Source organism: Engystomops pustulosus, chromosome 2 (genome assembly GCF_040894005.1).
Source record: "Engystomops pustulosus chromosome 2, aEngPut4.maternal, whole genome shotgun sequence".
NCBI lineage: Eukaryota > Metazoa > Chordata > Amphibia > Anura > Leptodactylidae > Engystomops > Engystomops pustulosus.
The window spans coordinates 220485243-220508336 of record NC_092412.1 but is presented as its reverse complement, the minus strand read 5'-3'; the positions used below and the strand labels follow the sequence as shown (position 1 = coordinate 220508336).

Here is a 23094-nt window from a genome sequence, read left to right as displayed (position 1 = left end):
CGGTTACACAGAATAGCAAGCAATAGCACAACATCACAGGGACAGGTATTAGAAGAATAGTAGAACTAACAAGGAGTAATGAGACTAGGCAGATATATAAAGGAGTTCCTGGACACCGCCCATAGCAGTTGACTGTATCTATGATATGTAAAGTGCTACAGAATTTGATGCCGCTATATAAATGAATTTTATTATTATTATTACTGGATCAGCCTTCCATCACTCTAGCAACTCTTGCTAGACAGGGCTGGGCTGCAGGGAGCTGGGTGTGGCTCAATCAATCCCAACACTGCAGCAAACTAAGCCACAGTTCACACACACAAAACACAGAAGAGAATTACCGCCTTCTCAGCCGCCTTCTGTCGACAGAAGGAGATGATGGTATAGATGTTACATATTTTTGCAATATATAGTGTCTCATGTTTGTCACTTTCTTCGCTATGTACAGTCCATGCTGCACGCGGAGCTCAGGGAGGATGACCACCAGGTATGTATTACAAATTCTTTGTGCTACAAAGATGGTTGATAGTTTAATTGAATTTAATTGAATCCACTACCTCATATATTAATAGAAAAATTAAAAAGATTAGGATGGATGATAAAAAAATAAAATGTATAAAAATGAACCTTGGTTGTATTCATCCTTTTTTAGTCCTTTGTTGAACTATAGGTTCCATTTGCCTTCAAATATCTTCATATTTCTCACATGATTCCTGAGGAAGGAGATGACAAATGGAGCTAGGTTTATTTTGAACGGTCACAGGCTATAGCCCACTCTGCCGCTGGCCCTGCCCACTTTATGCCTACTTGGCTTGGAGGTGACATAAAGGGGAAAGTAAACACAATTCCTAGTGGATTAAAGGAGTTGCATTTATTTCAGGGCCTGTACGCCGGAAAACCACCCTGATAAATCTCCACCAATGATTTTTTTGTGTGATAACGTGGCACAGCATGTTACCAGATTGAAGCCAGGAAAGTCCGACCTGTTCAGATGTGGCAATGTGAACCTTGATTTTTAAGAATAAAATAACAAGCTATTGGTAGACTCAAAAGTGTCACATTAAACTTTGCTGTATTCGCCCATTATATTCTTCATACAATATCGTCTTGAAGATTCTCCTTTGTGTATAATATTTCCTTCCATTGCAAAACATTTATTCCCACAAGGAACAGAAGATCCGTAATTAAGGCTGCAGCAATATCTAATAAAATGAAGTGTAGCAATAAATTGTAGAAACTGAAAGTAATTAGACATCCACAATACTATCACTTTCACAATATTTTTGCATGAATTGTTTATTACGCCCTTGTGCTGTGCTTTACTCTAAGAAGTATCTTTACCCAGGTGGATTTCTATAGAATAATATGGAGATCTGTAATTTAATTGTCACAGGCACTTAGGTGACACACAATGGTTATCAATGATTATGAAGTAGTCTGTGAGAGGTCAGAGTGAAACGGCGTCACACTATACGGCAGCATGTAACACTACATACATCTCAAGTACTTACTGTCAAATAAAGATAAGTGAGCTTTTAGAAGCGAGCAATTGTGAAGAACTTCACATCCACTGCATTAACCTCATAACCTGCATCATGATGTTGTCATGTTTCCATTAATGAATAAATTTGCATATATTTAAATAGATTAAATTGTGATTAAACAATTGGTATACAGCATTACTCTTGGGGAATAATAGTGCTTACATGGCACAGAATGTATTAGGAACGATTTCCAAGATGTAGAACAAACATATTGAGCTCTAGGACATGGTACATCCCAGCTTCCTATAGTCCTGCCAGCGTATGAAAGAGGCTAGCCTCCCCCCCCCCCCACCCCCGTGTCCGGCCAGATAAGCTTCTTGGTTTATCCACAGGTTGGCACAGCCACCAGGCAAAACTACGCCAGGTCTGTTTTTTGAAAGGTTTTTCAAAATTGCCCTCTGCGCCCCTCCAGGCCCATATGGTGTGAAGGTGGTATAGTCACCGCGAGGATAGCAAATTCTACTTCTATCCCAGAAAGCTGGTGTAGAAGCAGTGATAAATCTCCCCCACCCTGTGTAATATTAAGGAATTTAGAAGATTACCCAGTGGGGCAGGCTGTATGATAGTAGAGATATGTCCAATTATGTGTGTCACAAGAGATTTCTTTTTAAGATAACATGTTTTTAAGAAATCCTGCCATAAAGTGAGATATGTTATGCATGCCTACTTCCAAGTACACATAGACAAAGTAGAAAATATGCATATCATGATATTATATTGGTTTTTCAAAAATACAGAATTCCTACAGGGGAACCAAGGTAGTTGTTAGAAAAAAAAAAACACATACTTAGCCCACTTTGGACCAAATACATCACTTCCGTATTCTGGGGGTGATATTTCCTTTGTTGTGCCCTGGACTAAAGAGGCTACTCCTTGGCTACTCATTGGTCCGCAAACCAACAGAAATTCCAGCTGGCCTCAAGAAAATAACAGTAGCCTAGAAATGTGGGAATGCGGAGCTGGAGCAAGGTAAGTATTTGTTATTTCATTTTCCCACCCTGGCCCACCGCCTCTAGGGGTTTTCCATATTTCTTGATAAACGTTTTAACCTAGGCTAAGAGTATGGTTAAGGAAGGACAAAGTTTATGGCACCTGCAAGGATCCTATTTTAACATATTCTTTACAGATGTCAATTGTAATAGGCTCAATACCTGTAATGCCCCTAAGTTTCTTTCTAGGTCAAAGTGAAACTTTTCGTAGCCGAGTTGATCCCACATTACAAATGGTTTCACTGGACATTTTTTTCAATCAGGGGGGCCTGAGAAGTTGCTGCATTTTCTACTGTAGAATTATATTTGAGTCAAATAGTTTTCCCAATTTTTGGGGTATTGAGTATATATACGGTGATAAATACAGTACACAATTGAGAGGTTTCCTGAAAATCATGCTTGATGTTAAAGGGGCTGCCTTTCAAGGTAGCTATATTTCCCACAATTATTTGTATTTCACATAAAATCTTGTGTCTAAAGTGAACATTTATCAATATGTGTAGAACATCTGTACACAATATTTTAAAAAAGTCTAAAAGCAGAACTTATTTAATTTATTTTTTTTCACAAATAAATAACTTGTAGGATGTAGAACTGCGTGGCCTATTATCTTGATGACCTATGTCCAGCAGTTTCTTTCCTATCCTTCCCAGCTTGCCTACTTTTTATGCTATTATTGGATTTCATCTTTGTACCAGTATGGATTAAATAAACGATCCAATATTTTTTACCATATTTTTTATGTGCTGTACGAGTAACTTTCTTGGTTCATATTCACATCAATGGCCGATGCGATTTCATCCCTACCTCTCCCTTCCTCCGTGCTCTGGTGTGAAGGACTTCTCATGTGGTTGTTAGTGAAATCACAAGGTGAGATGATCATATTTGTATTGTTTTCAGTGTGAATACGAGCAATTTTTTGTTTGCACCTACCCACTTAATCCTGGCTCTACACTAGAATTGTTTCCTGGCTGTGCTGATTTTGCTTATGATCTGTAGAGTTGTTTAAAGATACCAACTGAAAGAGGGGAAGGCCTACTGCTCTCTGCACACAGAGAAGGAAAGAGAAGGAAGTCATGTGACTGTGCTCTATGTGTGTAGCTGAGATGAGTAGTTGCTCTGTGGATACAGATGGAAGTATCATAACAACTGTAAGACAGTTGACTGTCTAATCATCACCAGCAACTGTTTCCCCTTAAGAAGAGCCCACGTGGCATAGTCGATGAATGTTTAATTACTCTTTAAGAGATTGTGACTGTGAGATTGTGAGAGAACAAAATTAAAATTCTCAGTGGGAAACCAAGAGATCACAAAACCTGTCTAAGAAGTATCCAGTGTTGTACTGGCCCTCCAAAGCACCATAGGATCCTCTAGTGGACCCTGGCTTGTATCCAACACTGGATCCCTGAAGATCAGGAGAACCTCACTTGGAGACTACTTAGGTCACTTCACTAGGGAGTGATGAACAGTGGGTCTGAAGTACAATATTAGATGGTGGGGCCAAAGACTCCAGTCCAAAGCTGGAATGATCCCATGAACTTTCCCAGAGAAAAAGGTAATACTTGCTGAATAATGTATATCATAATGGAAATAGTAAATGCATCATGAAAAAAAAAAAATTGAACAAGCCACTAATTATGAAAGGGGTATTCCAGGAATCGGCATAATTCTTGTACAAATATGTCCTTAAAATATAAGCTACTATGTAATTTGTTGCTATTTTGCTGCTGACATAGACTGTAATGAAGAATTAAAATGCTACTGGCTCTTTAATCAGTCCGTAGATTTCCTCCGCGCAGAGCAGACACAGGACAGAAGATGGCCGCTGGTCACATGTCCACATCACATGTCCTGCACCTGCCTGGGCAGGTCATGTGATCACCTCTACGTTTGGCTGTAGTGGGTTGGTTGTAGTGCATCCAGTATGGCCACTGTTGTGGTGATGTGCAGGGATGGCAGTTACACATGGTAACAGAGCAGGAAAGTAAATGTGATTTATTCCACCTTCATGATGCGACATTTCGTCCATTCAATCAAGACATTTTCAAGCATGCTTAAAAATGTCTTGATTGAATGGACGAAACGTCGCATCATGAAGGTGGAATAAATCAGAGTGCTGCTTCAGTATCTTTTTGTTCTTGGATGTATGGGCCATCACTGGACCCTATTGTGAAGACCTGCACCCGAGCTTTTCTCCTTTAAATGCGGTGCTGCTCCTCAATCTCCCTCTGACAGAGCAGGAAAGTCTGTTACATCATCACTGGGACCAGAGCATAAGAGGGGGGAGGAGTTACAGAGAACTAAAGGATCAAGGGACTTGTAGTTTCCAGTGGCAGCCATCTTGGTGATAACTCTGGCAATTTCAGAGAGGCAATAACATTTTGTAAATTATAAAATCAAACTATTTAAGCTCCATTTTGTGACTAATGATTTCCAGTTTTGTTATAGCCATTTATCTATAGAATAACGTGATTTTGTATCAGATGTTCATATTCCCGGAATACCCCTTTATGTGCTGCTTTCCATAAAAAATGTTTTATATTTTTAATAAATTTTGTCTCTCAGTTGTATACTACTGGTTGAAACCAGCTGATGGGCATAGATGCCAGGTTACTCCTTTTCCAATCATCCGCTAAAGACCTTTCTGTAGGTTGCAAATTCCCTTTCAATGATAAGGACAATTTTAATAAACTAGTGTGTAACATGAAAAACAAACTTCTCTTTTTTATCCTTTATTTTCTATGTATTGTACTTCTTGGATGTTTATTCCATATTAGCAGTCTTCTTCCTTCTGCTTCTTTATCCCCCGATTCTTCTTTATAATTCCTTTTCCACAGTCTACAACATTGCCTTCTTAGTTCTGCATACAATCTATCTCTTGCTATGCCCTTTTATTTGTGGGCTTGTGTAAATAATTTATAGTTATGGCTTCTCGTTTTCTAGTCTTTTCAGTCTTTGTATTGTTTGTTCACTTCTTCCTTACACTGCGAAAAAACATATATATCAGCTTAACTCTCTGCTGATCAGGAAAATATAGAATGCTGCTCAACCTCTCAACTGTGACCCCCCAACTCAATTTTCTGTGCCTTGGAAAAACTACACGTAAGCCATGTTTTAATGAAAATATGCCCTTTTCTGCTCCCAACCTTTATTCATTTTTTTGTACAGAAGGAAATTCTGACACATTGCAGGTTCTGGCTCTGCAACATTGGAAACTACTCCTGAAAGGTATTGCTAAAAGGCAGCACACATCAACAAAGGAACCAGGTCCAGAAACACAGTGTACAAGTGTACATCTCCCAGCCATCATTACAGTGGAGGAACATACATAGAAAGATGCTAATAGCTTCAGCCTTTGTTTGAGGCCAGCTCTCTACCATTCTTCACTCTGTTTCTATTTCAACATTGAGTTTTCTTAGAAGCACACAGAACAGTGGAGAGATTTTGCAGCTGTCAGTAGTGTGTAAAGTCTTACAAATACGAGAGAATGCTTGTTTTCCAGATATCATCTTGGCATATATTCCTCTGGTAAGCCTGTTAAGTTTCTGGCCCTAAGTGCTTTATCTACCGTCCTGATATATCCATCAATTGTATTCTTCATGTCTTGAGTAAATGGATCCATGACTGTCTGGCTCGAGCCTACTCGCTTAAAATTCCCATCTTTGTTGTTCTCCACACAAAGGAGACGATCCTCATTCACTGGCGCATTAAGAAAGGACACCATTTCTCTCAGCTTTCCAATAAGGTCCTTTTTTAAGTCTTCATAATGAACCACGAGAAGTTTCTTGCCATACTGCAGCCAATCTAGGGCATGGGAAGCCCACCATGATGCATAGCTGTTTACAAATTCTGGCCATTCTAAGTGGGAAAAAAAGTTTAGATTTAGATACTGTATTTGCATTGTTAATATTTTTTTTATCACTACTTAAGGACACCCAACTTACAGACGACGCCTAGTTAAAGACGGACCCCTCTGCCCACTGTGACCTCTGGTTAAGCTCTCTGGATGCTTTACTATAGCCCCTGACAGCAATAAAAATTTTGATACTGATTGTCACTGGGGCAAATTTTTTTTTTGTCTGGATCTACAAATATAAAATATACAGTTTCGACTTGCATACAAATTCAACTTAAGAACAAACCTATAGACCCTATCTTATATGTAACCCGAGGACTGCTTGTAATTTATTTATTTTATTAAAGTAGAGATCTGCAGTCAGACCCAGTTGATTAGTTTGATTTCCTAATGTACATTCAATGGTAAGAAAGGTGAGAATGGAAGATAAAAAGTATGCAAGACCAGACTACGCTGAGTTTCTGTGTAGTCTGTCACCATGGGGACAAAAAAGACTAAATAGGGACTAAGGGCACAACATAATATGAAAGTTTTAATTTAGATCCAAAACAATCAATAATAAACTTTGTCTCTAATTATATCTGTATCTCACCTTTACTTTTCCAGTGTCTCTCTGTTGCGTATCCTAGATGTCCTGCACACTTTCTGTTGAATTCGGCCATTAACGCCTTGTAAGGGTTCCGAATTAGTAGAATGGATGAATCATACATTTCAATCTCCCTTTTGCCACTTTCATGAGTCTTTACACATATTGTTCTTCCACTCCTCCAGTGATCTTTTTCCCCTTTAAAGCCTGAGAACACAAATAGAGCTTGTCAACGACAACAAAAAAGACAGCATTACCTACAAATCTATAGAAGAAGCTCCAGCATCTACCTTTATTGAACAAGGTTCCATCAAAGTAGTAGCTTCCAGTGTAGTATCCTGTGGCATGCTCTATAAGATGCCTCACCCATGTATTGCCTGCTCCGGGAAAGCTTGACAAAGCTACAAACACTCTGGACTTTGCAGGTAAGAACCTTCTTGTAGTACAACGAGTATCTTAGAAAGAATGAGAAGAAAAGAAAAATCTAATAAAAAACAGGCATTTTTTTTATGGTGTGTGCACTTTGTTAATGTACATCAAAAACAGTCCCTTTATTATAAAAGGGATTGTGTCATTAACTATATGTATTCACTATCAACAGGGTTGGAGATTGGCCGGCTAGGTTGTGGAGGGGGGCGTGCTTGGCTGTTGGACCTCCCACACTCGGCAGAATGTGGCATCATAAGTTCCCCTTTTTTGCTCCATATAGAGCACCGTTTTATGTTCGGTCTCTGTTTTGCCTATTGTGGGGAGGTCTAATAAACAAGACACCCTACAATTGCATATTGCATTGGGGATAATTATAGTTGATGACAAAACACCTTTAACATTGTTTAGCATTAAAGATTTGTCTTTAAGCGACTCAACACTGGAGGGCTGTAATAAAGTTACAGGGGTGTAACAAGTGACTGTGGGCTCCAGGTAACATGACACTTTCCCAACTACAGTAAATTTAAAAAGGTTTAGATAATGATGTAACAGCATATGGATAATATACACAGTGATGTCATTATACAGGAATAAAACACAAAGTAATGTCACATTACAGAGATCAGCATTGTGATGGTGTCACACTAATAACAGTGATGTCACAGTACAGGAAATGTCATAGTGATGTTACAGTAGAGGAGCAATGCACACAGTCATGCTGGGGCACAGTACAGAGGTTATAAACTATGATGTAACAGTATAGGTATAATAAAGATTCTGACATCAAAAGTACAGGAATAATGCACACAGTTATATCATATGTTAAATATATAAATGTCACAATAAATTGATAATCTGCTAAGAAATGTTTAGTACCAACAGCTACACTACAGGTATAATGCACACCATGACACTATACAGTAGTTTAAGAATAATGCAAAAAGTCCTTGCACAAGCTAAATGAAACGTTGCAGGCTGCTATGTCTGCTTCACTGGTAGTTGTGTCCGTGCTAAAATATCAATAAATAGTTCAAATTGTGGGGAAAAAGCATTTCCAGGCAATACTCTTTTGTAAAGCTGTGTAATATGGATATTTCCTATATGTATATAGTTAGTATCATGGAGATTTCCACAAAAAAAATCTAGTGCTCTAAACCATCAATAAATCATTAAATGCCATTCCAAAGAAAAATCTCACCAGCCACTTTAGATTGAGAATGGAAGATTCCACGATGATCTTTTATTTCTCCATCTGATTGTGTAACATGGATATTTCCCATATGTATATATATATATATATATATATATATATATATATATATATATATATACACACAGACAGTCCCCGGGTTACGTACACAATAGTTTCTGTAGGTTTGTTTTTAAGTTGAATTTGTATGTAAGTTGGAACTGTATATTTTATAATTGTAACCCCAGACAGATTTTTTTTGGTCTCTATTGGATTGTAAAGAGTTGGGTTGTCATAAGAATCAGGATTAACAATAAAGCTTGATTGCAGACACGTTTGATAAGTGTTACAGCTGTTTATTGTAGTCTCATGCTAAAGTAGAGTAAATTACCAACATCCAGGGGCCGTTTGTAACTAGGGGTCGTCTGTAAGTCTGGTGTTCTTAAGTAGGGGACCGCCTGTATATATATATAGTTGTGTAACATGGATATTTCCTACCTTGCCCTTAATATAGACAACCAGTACTCTACTCTTCACAGAGGAGGATGCAGTACCCCAAAATAGTTGTCTGCAGATAGTCGACTGGATTTCATAGTATTTTAGTTTATAAGGTTGAAAAAAGACGCATGTCCATCAGTTCAACCAAGGAAGGGAAGGGATTGGATGAGGAAGGGATTTAGGGGAAACAATTCTATATAATATAACCATCAATGTTATTTAGGTGTAAAAAGGCATCTGGACCCTTCTTGAAGCTCTCTGCTGTCCCTGCTGTGACCAGCGCCTGAGGCAGGCTATTCCCCAGATTGACACAGTTGTAAATCTGGTGATAGGTCCATATACTGGACAGCATCTGTAATCCTGATAATAATGTAGTAGGGTAATGGTGACTATGGTGCATCCAGAATACCTATATAAGTGATCTTGTGAACATACTCTTTTCCATCCATCAATGTTCTGATAAAAATGAAACAGAATAATGCAGATGGTGAAAAACAAACTCAATCCTGAATTCTGTGCGTCATTTTTCAGTGTTTGCTGTGGGTTATGCACACAGCTGACATCCTCTTTCAGCCTTCTATAAATAAGAAGCAGCATATATATTCATGTTTATGTAGTTTCATATCACAATTAGGCTCTAATTCTTCAGGCATAGGATTCAGGAGAGCCAGGGCGATCACTGTAGGCCATGAACATGGCTTTACAACTTTACCGTATTTTTTGCCCTATAGGGCGCACCGGACTATAAGGCGCATTAGTCCGATGCGCCTTATATATGTAATAATTACATATATAAGGCGCATCGGACTATAAGGCGCGGGGTCCGGCGGCCGGGGGCGTGGCGGAGGTCCGGGGGCGTGGCGGAGACCCGACGTGACGCGGCGACGAGACGCGACGGGGAACGCGGGGAAGGTGAGCGGGGAAGGTGAGGGGGAGGTGGAGGAGGGCAGCGGACCATACTTACATAGGTCCCCGCTACCGGAGACAGCAGCTCTCCCGCTGGAGATCTCCGGTAGCGGGGACCTATGTAAGTATGGTCCGCTGCCCTGTGCCCAGCGCCATACATAGGGCGCACCGGACTATAAGGCGCACTTTGGATTTCCACGGAAATCCAATGCTTTTAAGTGCGCCTTATAGTCCGGAAAATACGGTACTTTGATTTTACTACATTACCTAAATGCTAATAATTAGCCGTTTAATTTAAAAACAACTTATCAGTTTTTGATCAAAAATTAGTAAGCAAAGACACAAAGGGGAAAAGAATCAGCATTCATATACTTTATAAATAGGTCAAGAGTTGAATTGTTATATTACAAGGTGGATTTGGCTGATTCAGAGTTCTCTAGATTGTAGTTGCCTATAGGTGGCAGTAGAGGTGCATTTTCCTTTGCCTGGGTAAGATCCCTTTTGAAACTAACATATGTAATGGAGTCTTTTAGCAGAAACATTGTTCATGGAGGTATCAGATTATAGAAAATTAATTTTTGTGCCAAACAAAGGAAGCAAGCTGATGCTCAACTACAATCCCTGCCCAGGTCTTCTTCTAAGATCATGGCAGGTTTAGCAGCTTCACTAAGAATAAAATAATGTCTAAGTCCCAAAGAAATTAGAGTGGGACAGGAGGAATTACTGCTGAAAATGGTAGGGCACTTTCTAGGCTTTGCAGAACCTGCAGACAGTTGTCAGTATGGTGCAAGAATGGATTCAAAGTTGAATTTCTACTGAATGTCATGTAACTTAACTCCTTCCAGATCATGTATTTTTCATGGAAGCATCATCCAGAAAATCAACTTTGAAGTGACTACAACTTTAGCAGTATTAAGTCACAGTGGTTGAGAATTTTCTTATGAAGTCAAGCACTCACGACCTCAGAATGCCTCCTTTACTATATTTTATGCTATCATCACTAAGCAGCTCTCCTGGCTATATACTGGGGGGAGGCTGGCTATATATCGGCGGGCAAGCTGCCTGGCTATATACTGAGGGCAGGTTGGCTATATATTTGGTGGCAGGGGGCTGGCCATACACTGGGGGCAATGCACTAGCTGACTTTAAACTGGAGGCAGAGGGCTGAATAGCTATAAACTTGGGGGAGGCTGTGATCAATGCTTTTCCCACCTTAGGCCTATACTCAAGTCAATAGGTTTTCCCAGTCGTTGTGGTAAAATTAGGAGCCTTGGCTTATATTAGGGTCAGCTTATACTCAAAAATATATGGTAAGTTAATGTTTTCGTTATTTGAAAGGAAAATTGGACAGAAAATGCAGCACTATTTTTCCCATCTCAAATAATGGAAACCTCACCGTGGCACAGTCAGACACTAACAAAAGTCATTAAAAATATGGACCTAGAAATTTTAAGTCCATTAGACTTTGTTTTTAGTGACAGAAGATAATAATGGTGGTCCCTACATACATACATACAGAAGACAGCAGTAGCCAAGGTCAAAGAGAGACTGATGGTTGTGGAGGGTGCCTGCAGTCTGTCAGCCCCGATCAGGGGTTCTTTATGGATCCAATAATAGCAAAGAAGACCGCAACACAGCACGAGGACTGAAATAGAGTGCTTTATTCCAATCAATCAACGCTTCGATCGCATTGCGATCTTTGTCAAGCATGGTGGTCCATACTTAGTTGCCAACTGGGCCAGAAAAAACTGTTTTACTAGCTTGGTAGACTTCATTATTCTAAAGACATTTTCTTTAACTTTAATAGCACCAGACAAGTTTTACAGAAATATCATGTATAAACTGACACTGAAAGAATCTGGAATAAGGATTAAATAATATGCCAGAAACTTTACGTTGATTTTATTTCATTTGTCTTTTTAGTTTCCTTTTCCCTTTCCCTGGAGCAAGACAGCAGAACTATAACATTTTGAGGTTGACAGACTTTTGCATTTCCTTCAACCTTGTTACAATCTGGATTTAATCGACTGGATATTATTATAGCGAGCAAGCAAATAAGTTCAAGTGGTGACCCATGGAATGGCAAAGTGTCTGTTCAAGTCTAAATGTCCTTCTTGTTCGTAGAAGGGATGAACAGTGGGGTCTCATCTACAGTAACAGTCAAAGGTCTATATACCTGGGTCACCTATTCTTGGAATGGAGATTCCCTGCCCTGGTAGGTAAACCTTCTCCAAATTATCATTTGGGGAGGATGAACTAAACCTGCCATTACTCCTGCATATAAATTATACAGGAACAGTACCAATGCTAATGTAAAAGTGACCCCCTACAGCAAATCTCTGCTTTACTTCTCCAACCCCTAGAGAGGAAGCTGTGGTGGCAGATTCCTCATAATGTCCATAGGCTTCCATGCAACTTAAGCGGTAAGGTAAGTATGAGGTAAGTATCTCTATGGCTGTTGTGGAGGCGTTCAGCCAACTACTTCTGACTCTATTATCTGTGTTATGCTGGGCCAAACTGTTTATTGGTGTGTCGTTCGGTGTCTACCCTCCTCAGATGTTTAAAAATAATATATATTATAATATGTAATTAATATAACATCTTTAAATTACATTTATTTGGCAAGAATCTACAATGACCCACATATATTTTTCTTTATTGTAGAACTCAGAAGACTTTTGTTGAGAAAAACTTGTTTGGTTTATGGATGTTGCAAGCTATAGTAACTTGCCATAAGGTTGTCAAAACCTGATGACTAGTGATGAGCAGACCCAATGGCATTTGGGTCCGGTGGGTTTGGCTGAACCTTGACTAAAAGTCTGTATTCGTTTTTCCTTTAAAAAAACTGAATAACGGATGGTAACCTATTAAATGCCGCCGGTGAACTTGCCAGTGGCTACTCATTATCACCACTGGTGCTAGGACCAATGTCGAGGGTAAAGACACCGGCATCACACTGAATATTGCGGATTGAGGCAAGTCTGTGTTCAAGTTTGGGGTTCGGTCGACCGCTCATTGGTAACAGCAATGATCATTTCTGGCACCTTATTCACTGAGTGTTGACCTTTTACAACACAGATTAATGGATGTTGACCCATTTAAATGGATATCCTGATTAAAAATTGCTATCGGTGATGTCACCAATCCCAGGTAGTATCACTTACATGCGGGCAAAGATGTCAGTATCGTGGTGCTATTGATTAGCATTCAGCCGAACACTAAACTCGAACAAACCCAGGAACCCGAATTGGGTGCAATCATCATTACTGATGACAGGTTCCCTTTAAGAAATGTTAAAATGAAATATAATAGCTTATATAACATTCATTTTATTTGTATTTAACATGTTAAGTGCCAAGTTAATATTAGACACTACAAAACATGAAAACATTTAGGAACTCTGTGGGTCTTGCACACGGATCACTGCAGTTGGATTAAAGGGAAGAGGAGCACATTCAGGAGCACTCATCTAGTTACTTAACTGCATAATGATAAATCACATTATTGATCCGACCAAGAGTCCGCATCTCCATTTGCGCTGTCTTTTCAGACTTTAATATTTGTTCATTGATATTTTTGGGCATATGTACTTTTTTTCATCCTTGAATGGAAAACAAATTAAATATTTGCTTTCAATTATGACTTCCATCTAGTTAGCCATCCGCGTGACAGAAGTGTTCAGACAGAGCAGGAATTACAAGCTCCTGTTATATGTGCACTAGATATTTTTTCATCATTTTGTCATCTATGGAGAGGAATAAATTCAGGGGATGGACTGCTTCATCAGGGTCATCAACACATCATTTCCAAACACGAAGCACATTTTTATGTTTCATCATGTTATAATAACAAGAGACCTGTGACCCATTCCGATTGTTTATTAGCAAATTCATTCTTTTCCCCACAGGAACAGAAATCCAGCTCCGGCTCAACTGAACTCATATGATAATTCAGAGAACAAGCAGCCATGCCTAAGGATGCATGAATTATTAAATACTGTAGCTTCACAGGGGAGGCTCTGACTTGTGTCAGTGCATGAGTATTTCATCTGCAGGAAACATGGAGGAGATAATGTGTCATCTAGCCATTATTTAACAAATCAATACTTTTGATGTGAGGATGAAAGCATAGCTGTGTTCCAAAGTCCATGGAGCAAGCTTAATATGGAGTAACCGTAGTCATTTTCAACCTCAAAGTAGAACAAGGTCATGATGGCATAACATAGACCACCTATTCACAACTCTTGATGCCACTAATCTGAAGCCCCTTTTTCACTGCATAGGACCAGGTCACATGAGTTTGGTTTGGAGCGGTTTGACTCAGATCAGGTTACTTTTCCACTGTAGAAAGTAGCTTCTTATAAATTCCTTGTACAGAGCGGTATGGGGGCTTGTTTTCTGTGTAACAAATTGTACTTTCCATTGACGCTATTTAATATTACTGGGAAGCAGGAAAAAATTCTAAATGTTGAAAAATGGTCATTTTCACCATTTTTTTGTGGGCTCTGTATTTTTGCCTTTAGCTTTTAATTCTAAATGACACCTCCTCTTTATTGCTTAGGTTGGTACAATTAGGGGTATACCAAATTTATATCGGTATTATAATGTTTTAATAGAGTTTACAAAATAAAAACCTTTTGTACAAAAAAAAATGTCTTCATTTCGCCATGTTCTCATGCCAATAAATTTTTCATACTACAGCGTATACATCTATGTATGGTCTCATTTTTGTGGGATGAGATGAGATTATGTTTTCAGTGATCCCATTTTTAATATTACTGGGAAGCAGGGAAAATGTCTAAATGTGGAAAAATGGGCATTTGCACCATTTGCTTGTGGGCTCTGTATTTATGCCTTTAGCTTTTAATTCTAAATGACACCTCCTCTTTATTCCTTGGGTTGGTACAATCAGGGCTATACCAAATTTATACAGGTATTAATATGTTTTAATAGAATTTACACAATGATTTCTTTTTATTTTTTTACCATTTCTCTTAAGGTACCCTTGGGGGTCTGATAGCTTCTACCATATACTGTAATACTGCAGTTATGGCAGTTACTAGTGAATACCAACAATAATTATTCTTTAATTTTTCATGAGTGGTTTTTTTGCAGGACAACTTGTATTTTAATGGCACACATTTTGAACACATTTGGATTACAAATGTTGTATTAAATACGAGTGATAAAAAAATTATTGGTTAAGTTGATGGGGAGTTTTTTTTTTGTGGACTACTTTAACTTAACCTTGGTAACTGGGATAGGTGCTACAGTATTTTTCGGACTATAAGGCGCACCGGAGTATAAGGCGCACCATCAATAAATGCCTGCTAAAATGTCTAGGTTCATATATAAGGCGCACTGGACTATAAGGCGCACCTGATTATAAGGATGAATGACCAGCAGGTGACAGACATGTGAACCGTTCAAGGCAGCTGTTGTCTGTAAGTACGATGCATATATAAGGCGCACTGGACTATAAGGCGCACCTTTGATTTCTGAGAAAATCAAAGGATTTTTTGTGCGCCTTATAGTCCAAAAAATACAGTACTTTCTGTTAACTTTTTAATACAATAAGGTAAGAGAAAGTTAACAAAAAACATCAAGGAAATTCTGTTTTTTCCGTTGGTATTCAATTAATTACATAAATAACATATATTAATGTACCATTGCATCAACCTCAATGAAAAAGTATGAGCAGTGCAATAAAGCATTTCTCAATAGCGGAAAGGGGTTTTTGTATTTTTTTCCTTTTCTTAATATTTTAAAATGTTTATCATGTATTTTTTTTTTACCTTTTTCAGTGAACCTGAACCAAGCGATATCATGATTTTTTTTAAATATACTACACTGCAATACCTCCACATTGCGTGACATTATGACTGTCAAGGTAAAACTGACAGACATCCTATTAGCCTCTTCCTCTGTCTAATAGGTGCCCAGAAACTGTAATTCTGGACGTGACTGCTTCATTAGATCCTCAGCTGCCATGGAAACTCGTTTGTACCTCTGAGTTACCGAATCTCTTGTTCAAAGTGTCAGGTGCAATATGACACCTACTCTGCGGACCCCATACACACATGGTGCGTAACGTTTTATACATAGTAGGTAGTAAATACTGTAAATGTATGGCAGAAGTCACCAAGGGATTAAAGTTGCCAAAATAACATATCAATTGACTAAATATTAATTAAATATAAAATTACCTTAATCCTTTTTAATTCATCTCATAATATTTCTCTTTTAATAAACACATCTTGTATGTCAGTAAATGAAGCTTTCTGACACTACTGTTATCTGTGGACATTATAAATTCCTGTGGTTGCCAATTCATCACCAGCTATAGCTGTCAGCAGCTGTTTACTGTACTCCATAGGCAACCAATAAGCTCTGTGTCTAGACTGCTGTAAAACTGTCAGCGTCCTTGGTCTTATAAAATGGACAACAGCAGGAATCTAAAATTACAATGTCTTTTAGCTGCATCCTAAAAATTAGATAAAATAGCAGCTCTATGTTGGTAGGAAGATATACAAAGTTTAGCCACACACGTTCATGGTATATGATTAAACGGTATTGTCTTGAAAAATTTGTATAGACGTATCCAGCCAAGATGATAGGCTTATGTCAGTAAACATTAGTAGGGGCCCAGCACCCCAAAAGATGAGGTATTTAACACAGAATGAGTTGATGGCAGATAGCTCTGTGATCTGACTAGCGGCTGAACCAAGTCACGGCAGCTTAGCTTACATTGATCTTCAGTATCATGGTTTGATCACTGAACTATCTGCTCCCTCTGTTATTCTCTCTTCATAAAGAGCAGTTTATATGTGGGGGGGTTTAAGTTAATATACTCCAACCATTCTGATATTGAGGACCTTTTCTATGGACATGCTCAGTCAAAAAAATTATATCAAAGTACCCTCAAAGCCATGATCATACACTGCAGTGCACCTGGGACACTGTGGCAGGTACCTCGGAGATACTGGCACCCTATTTTGAATGACAATGGCCCACATTTATCAAAATGAGTCCAGTTGGCCTGTGGAGTGTACATCAAAACTCTTGCACGGTCTTCATGAATCAAGTGCCCCCTATGCTGCTTGGGAAGTGTGCACCTTTTTTTTTTTGGTGCTCTTTGTTCATGCTGCAGAATTGTGGAGCACGTCAGTAATAAATGTGGTGCAATCTCTGACTAAGGTGTACCACCCCCCTTTAGTTGCACACTTTTTCTGTCCTGTTGGACACAGTGCAGCTGCGACACAAAACTGGCCCAGACACTTTAAAAATACATGTACAAGCAGTTCGCATTTTCTTTCTAGTGCAAAGTCAGTCAGAAAACCGGTGCAAATGTGAGCCGAGGGGTCTGTAAGTGCCAACACAAAATTCTCAACTACCGTGAGAAATAATCGGTTGAGAATAAAAATATTTTATAATATAAAAATAACCCAATATTTTGTAATAGCAAAATATAAAAATGGACACCAATTTCAGCTGTCACTGAACACATTTTTATTCATAATGAGGCCATTGGAACATCAGCTTTTCCTATGCAAGGTCGGAAGGAGATACTAAATTTAGTTACAAGAGACTAGTGAAAATAAATCAAATGTTCAATTATTATCCTTCAGCCGTGTCATCTTTATTACTAGATTTTATGGCAAAGTTGAAGTTTTATGATTAACTTAATGTTTGCATTAACCTTTTGGTCAGAATTTCTAAACATTTCCAAGCCAAAGCACACTGAGGCTCCTCTCATAAAACAAGTCACCTTATATTATTCCAATGTTTGCTTCTGCTACAATGATTGGCACTGGCCTGGAAAGACTAAAGACCTACATTTTTGCATCCTTACCTTGCATGGGAGTTTGGTAGACTGAATAGTAATTCTCCTCCCGCAGGACTTCTGATCCACTACTGTCATTCAAGGATCCAGAACAAAGAGAGTCATCCAGGCGATCATAAAGGTTAAACTGAACTGTAGGGTAGCCACAGAAGCATTCCGGCCATTGGGTAATTGCTAATGGGTATTCCTATAAGGAGACAGAATAATTAGACATGATTAAATAAGAAATGTTTAAATTAAACCCAATGAACAGGTACCCAGGTATGTCTTACAATGTCCACATGATAGAAGGTTTGATTGATGTTGGAGGAAATGTGCATAATTTATCGATGGCAAGGGGTTAAGCCTCACTCCATGAGCTATGCCTTGCCTCCTTAGTTCATCTTTAACCTCAATTTATCCTCATGCATATGACCGTTATGGAGGTCCATGGCACCCATTGTTGGTGTGATGAGCAATCACTGCATTGTGACCTAGCCAGACGGTTGTGCAAAATATGGGACATATCCTAGATTTTTCCATTTCAGAGCGGTGGCCACTTGGCTTCTATGGAAAGCGGAGGGTTGAGGATCACTCACCTCTCAGCTCACCTGCACCCAGGAGCATGCTCGCCTGGTTACGGCGAGGGTGACCACACATTTGTGTGCCTTTAGCCTTAGAATGTCAGCTCTGTACAGGATTTATGCATTGGGGGAATCAACTGTGCCAGATTTGCACCAAAAAACTGTCTAAAATGCTCTCCGACACATTGCGAATAGTCAAAAAATGGGGACGTGGTCTCGGGAAAACTGGGGGTGGTCAGAGAGAAAATAGTCTATACACCAAAAAAAACAAGGCGAGAGTGCCCCATTGTATCATACTGCTTACACCAGCTAAAAGCAGGTCTAAATATAGAACCTGACAGTCTTAAGCTGCAACAGATTGATCATCACAATGGTGAATCTGGCACAGCACTAGTGTTGTTGAGCTCTGCACTGTTGAAACCTGCAAAACATTTATGTATTCCCCCTTTATTTGAGAATCCTTCAGAAATGCTGCAGACTTACAAACAGTATGGCCAACAATATTTCTTATAGCATTCATTTCTAGGTTTAGATCTTCTGTAATAAATAATGTAATGTTTATATAAAGTCACATAGAAGAATCAGATGAGCCATTTTCCCATATTTACTTTATTTACAACACCAGCAAGGGGTAAGACAAATATAGGACTGGGGAGATGCAGGACATTGAGAATATATTTGTAAGTCTGTTCAAATCTGTGCAAAGAATTGGTGAGAGATCCTACAGAGCGAGATGACGGATCTCCATAACTTGTACATCTTTCATACAATCACACTGAGCTGTTAATAGGCAGAGCATTGTTTGCTGCACATTAATATGCAGAAATGTCTTGCTCTATGTCTCCGTAGAATCCCATTTTAATAGTGTGACCTTCTCTTACTTAAATTTCACAGTCAGAATGTAGAGGTGTGTAAATGATTCTTTGGAGAGTAAGATCTGAGCAAGTTCAGACCTGTTTCCAACTAGATTGAAATAAGACATTTTACTTCCGATAGAATGTGACAAGAAGCAGAATTTATTCCTTATATACCCTTATAAAAGCATTTATCATTTCACGGGGATGTATCCTGTGATATATGTCGACATATGTAATTGATGCAAATGAAGAAATCTCTTTCCAATCACCAGCAGCTGGTATCAAGCCTGAGAGTTATGATCTTATCAAATCAATCAAAGAAGCACCCAAAATAAGGGTAATGGTGGCCATTAATATCATTTTAAAGGGAGGCCAAAGTTAGAAAGAAAAAAACTTACTCTGCTCTGACTCCTGGTTCCTGCATTGCTCTGGTACTTACGGTTTTGAGCATGAGGTCATAGGGCCAGCTTCATCTAATGGATGACCTCCTGGTACACTAAACATCACGTCCATTTTGCAGGGGACTTCACTTTATTGCCCCTGGTCAAAGGAGGCCTCTAGCTGGATAAAGTGGGTCCCATGATCATCCTGAAACCTCTAGTTGTACAGTTGCTTAAAACCGGAGAGTGGCGTGGTAACCTGGAGCCTAGTTGGGGTAAGTATGTGTTCTTGGTTGTTTTTACCCTGTCCAATCCCCTTGCAGGCTGTCCATATTCAAGGGAAACCCCATTTAAGGTTGAATTAGAAAATGAAATGCTTTAAATGATGTGTTCTAGATCTTTTTAATACCCTCTAACCTCTGACTCTTTAGTTCAATCACGGTTTAATCATATACATTTACAGTGTTGTGCTTCTGTAAAACTTACAGTTTACTTTGAGATCAAAAAAGAAAGAAAAAAAGTTTACAGAGCACACAAAAATCATGTTTAGATTGATTGTCATTATCACCTTAGATTTATACAGGTAAAAGCCACAATGTAAGTATATAAAAGTGTGACACTGCATGTTCATTTTGTTGAAGATTTGGAGAGGATTTCACATATTTCACCCCTTTTATGTACAGCATTGTAGTAATGGATAAATCTGTGATTACACCTTAGAATCCCAGGTAACAAACTTTCATAAGGAGAATACAGTGGTGTAATTTGAAGCTGATGCGCCCCAGTGTAAAGTCTGTGCCACGCCTCCAATTATAATGTATGGTTTATAGTAATAGTCTTCTCATATGGGAAATTGACACCTTATGGGCCCCCCTAAGCCCCATGGGTGTGACCACACCCTCTGCACCCTAGTCAAGTTATACCCCTGGAGGATGCCCACAAAATGTGCCCCCCCATACTCCTCAACCCAGCCCCTTTCTCCCCAGACAATTTTATAAAAATGTATTTGTGGTAAATTGCTTTAAAGCGATCCGACCTCTTACTAAATAAGAGGTAGGATTTTCCTGTCTTGTGCCCTGGCCGGCCGACACACCCCCTCCACGCCCCCTGTCTGCGGAGACCTGTAGGAGAAGCCGGCAGCATCGCATGTATTGCGTAGTCGCTGCCGGCTCTACGAGATGCGGCCGCACCGCACTTACAGCGTCTGCGGCCACAGACTTTCTCCTATTCATTCCTGGGGTGACCACGCTGCACTAACAGCAGCTGCGGCCGCACCAGGCTTATATGCAATGCCGAATCTCGGAGAGCCGGCAGCCATTACGCAATACATGTGATGCTGCCAGCTTCTCCTACTGGTCTCCGCAGACAGGGGAAGTGGAGGGGGTGTGTTGGCCGGCCCCCTAATGAATAAGGCCCGGGCACAAGATAGGAGAATCCGACCTCTTATTTAGTAAGAGGTTGGATCGCTTTTAAGCAATTTACCACAAATAAATTTTTTTAAAAACTGTCTGGGGAGAAAGGGGCTGGGGAGTATGGGGGGCACATTTTGTGGGTTTGACAGGGTGACAGGTCCTCTTTAAAAAAGGGAAACATTTAATTGGTTGCCTAAGTTTTATTCTTATAAAAATTACCTATATTTAGGTCTCCTGAAACCAAGACTCTTTTACATCCCTCCATGTTCTGTGAAGAGCATCCCTGTATAAAGACAAGTCAGATCCCTAAAGACATCTAAAGACTAGACAGTCTTTCTAAACTCACATTTACAGTATGAAAAGTACATGATTCAAATAAAGACTAAATAATATATAGACAGGCAGTCCCAGCGTTACAAGATAAGTGAGCTTAACTTGAATTTGTATGCGAGAAGGAACAGGTATATTCTATAATTGTAAATCAAAACTAAATTTATTTTGTGATAATTGGATTTTCAAAATTTTGTGCTGTTATTGGAACAAGGATTATCAATAAAGCTTCATTGCAGACAATTTACAGACTAAAGTAATACATCCAGAGAGCTTCACCAGAGGTCACATGGGACAGAGAGGTCTGTCTGTAACTAGGGGTCATTATATATATATGGGCCGGATTAAGGTAGTTGGAGGCCCCTAGGTGCAACATCTGGTGGGAGACGCCACAGATGGAGCCCAGACACCTCGAAATGTTCTCCTACTTACATGCATGGCTGGTACACTGGCAGTGCTGTTAGCCTGGCACAGTGGCAGTAGTTCTGACTACTAGTCCTAGTCACCACACCAGTCTCAAGCTCTACTGTTTCCCAGAGAGTTCTCTCCGCCTCTTACCGATTAGGCAGAGTGAGATGCAAGGAAATAAATGCAGCACTGATTGGCTAAGACTTGGCTGGAAATCAGTTCAGCCAATCGGGTGTTCCTCTGCATGGAGTACAACTCCTGAAAAGCATGATGCATGCAGAAAATGATTGATTACGGCTCAATGGGCACGTTCTCACTTTAAGGTAGGTGCACATGCGGCGCTGTGGCATAATTCCCAGAGTCAGTTAGCTCACAGCTGTGAGCTGACTGTCAGACTTTGCAGGTGGGGCCCCCTATTAATTAAAGTGGCGGGGGCCCTTGGGCACGGGCCTCTAGAGCTTACCCCTATAATCCGGCTCTGTATATATACAAAGTTTCTGCAAGCAACAGGCTGATGTTCACTATAATCAGTATCTGCCACACAGCAGTTCGGGAAAGCAGTCTGAGAAATTTAATGGCAATCAGTATATATTCATTAAGTGTCTGTAATTTATATTCCTAATTGTCTAAAAAAGGAACAATAGATAAAAAGACTGCAAGCTTAATTACCAAAAATCCCACAAGAGAAACATTACAATGTTTCACATCACCTAGTTTCACACTGATAACTTCTTTTCCTTGAAGTAGGCATTAGAGAATATCAGCTATTGCAGTGCGGAGAGAAAGAAAACATTGTGTAATTTGATTTTAACAAGGTATAAATACAATGCGGAATACACAACAGAAGGTCTGTGACCACTGTCCTGCCTTACAGTCATTTTGAAAAATTATTTTAATAACATTTTTGATCCATGAAGCTTTTCTTGGCCAAGACAAAGATTGTGCTTGCACTTGGTTTCTGGGGAAATATTGGGAGTAAAGAATAATACAGCTTATGTCTAATAACTAACATAGAGTGGCCTTCCTCTTTCACCAGTAGAATCAACCAGCACAATTAGTGCATAGGGGATTTTGCATCTTTGGGACTGGGTTATGCATTGGCCTTGGATTACACAGAATTGTTTATTAAAGGGATAGCAATCTTTGTTGTTTGTGTATTATTGGTGATTACATTAAATAAAGCAAAAATTAGTCTCTTTCATCATTTAAGAGAAAAATGTTATGCCACAGTTTTTTTTACTTGCCCCCTTTGTAAACACAAACCTAAATTAGCGGTCCTCTCTTTACTTGCTCTATACTAGCTAC

The 23094-nt window shown here is 39.3% G+C and overlaps 1 protein-coding gene across 1 annotated transcript in view; it reads right to left on the bottom strand.

The window, feature by feature from the left end:
- Positions 1-5645: 5645 nt before the first annotated feature.
- WSCD1 (WSC domain containing 1) overlaps positions 5646-23094 on the bottom strand; it is a 156372-nt gene continuing 138923 nt past the window's right edge. The window contains exons 6-9 of the mRNA XM_072138212.1: positions 17849-18026; positions 7266-7430; positions 6982-7182; positions 5646-6391 (exon numbers count right to left, since the gene is read on the bottom strand). Coding sequence (XP_071994313.1) covers positions 6039-6391; positions 6982-7182; positions 7266-7430; positions 17849-18026 — 897 coding nt within the window. The 3' untranslated portion in view covers positions 5646-6038. The remainder of the gene's footprint in view (positions 6392-6981; positions 7183-7265; positions 7431-17848; positions 18027-23094) is intronic.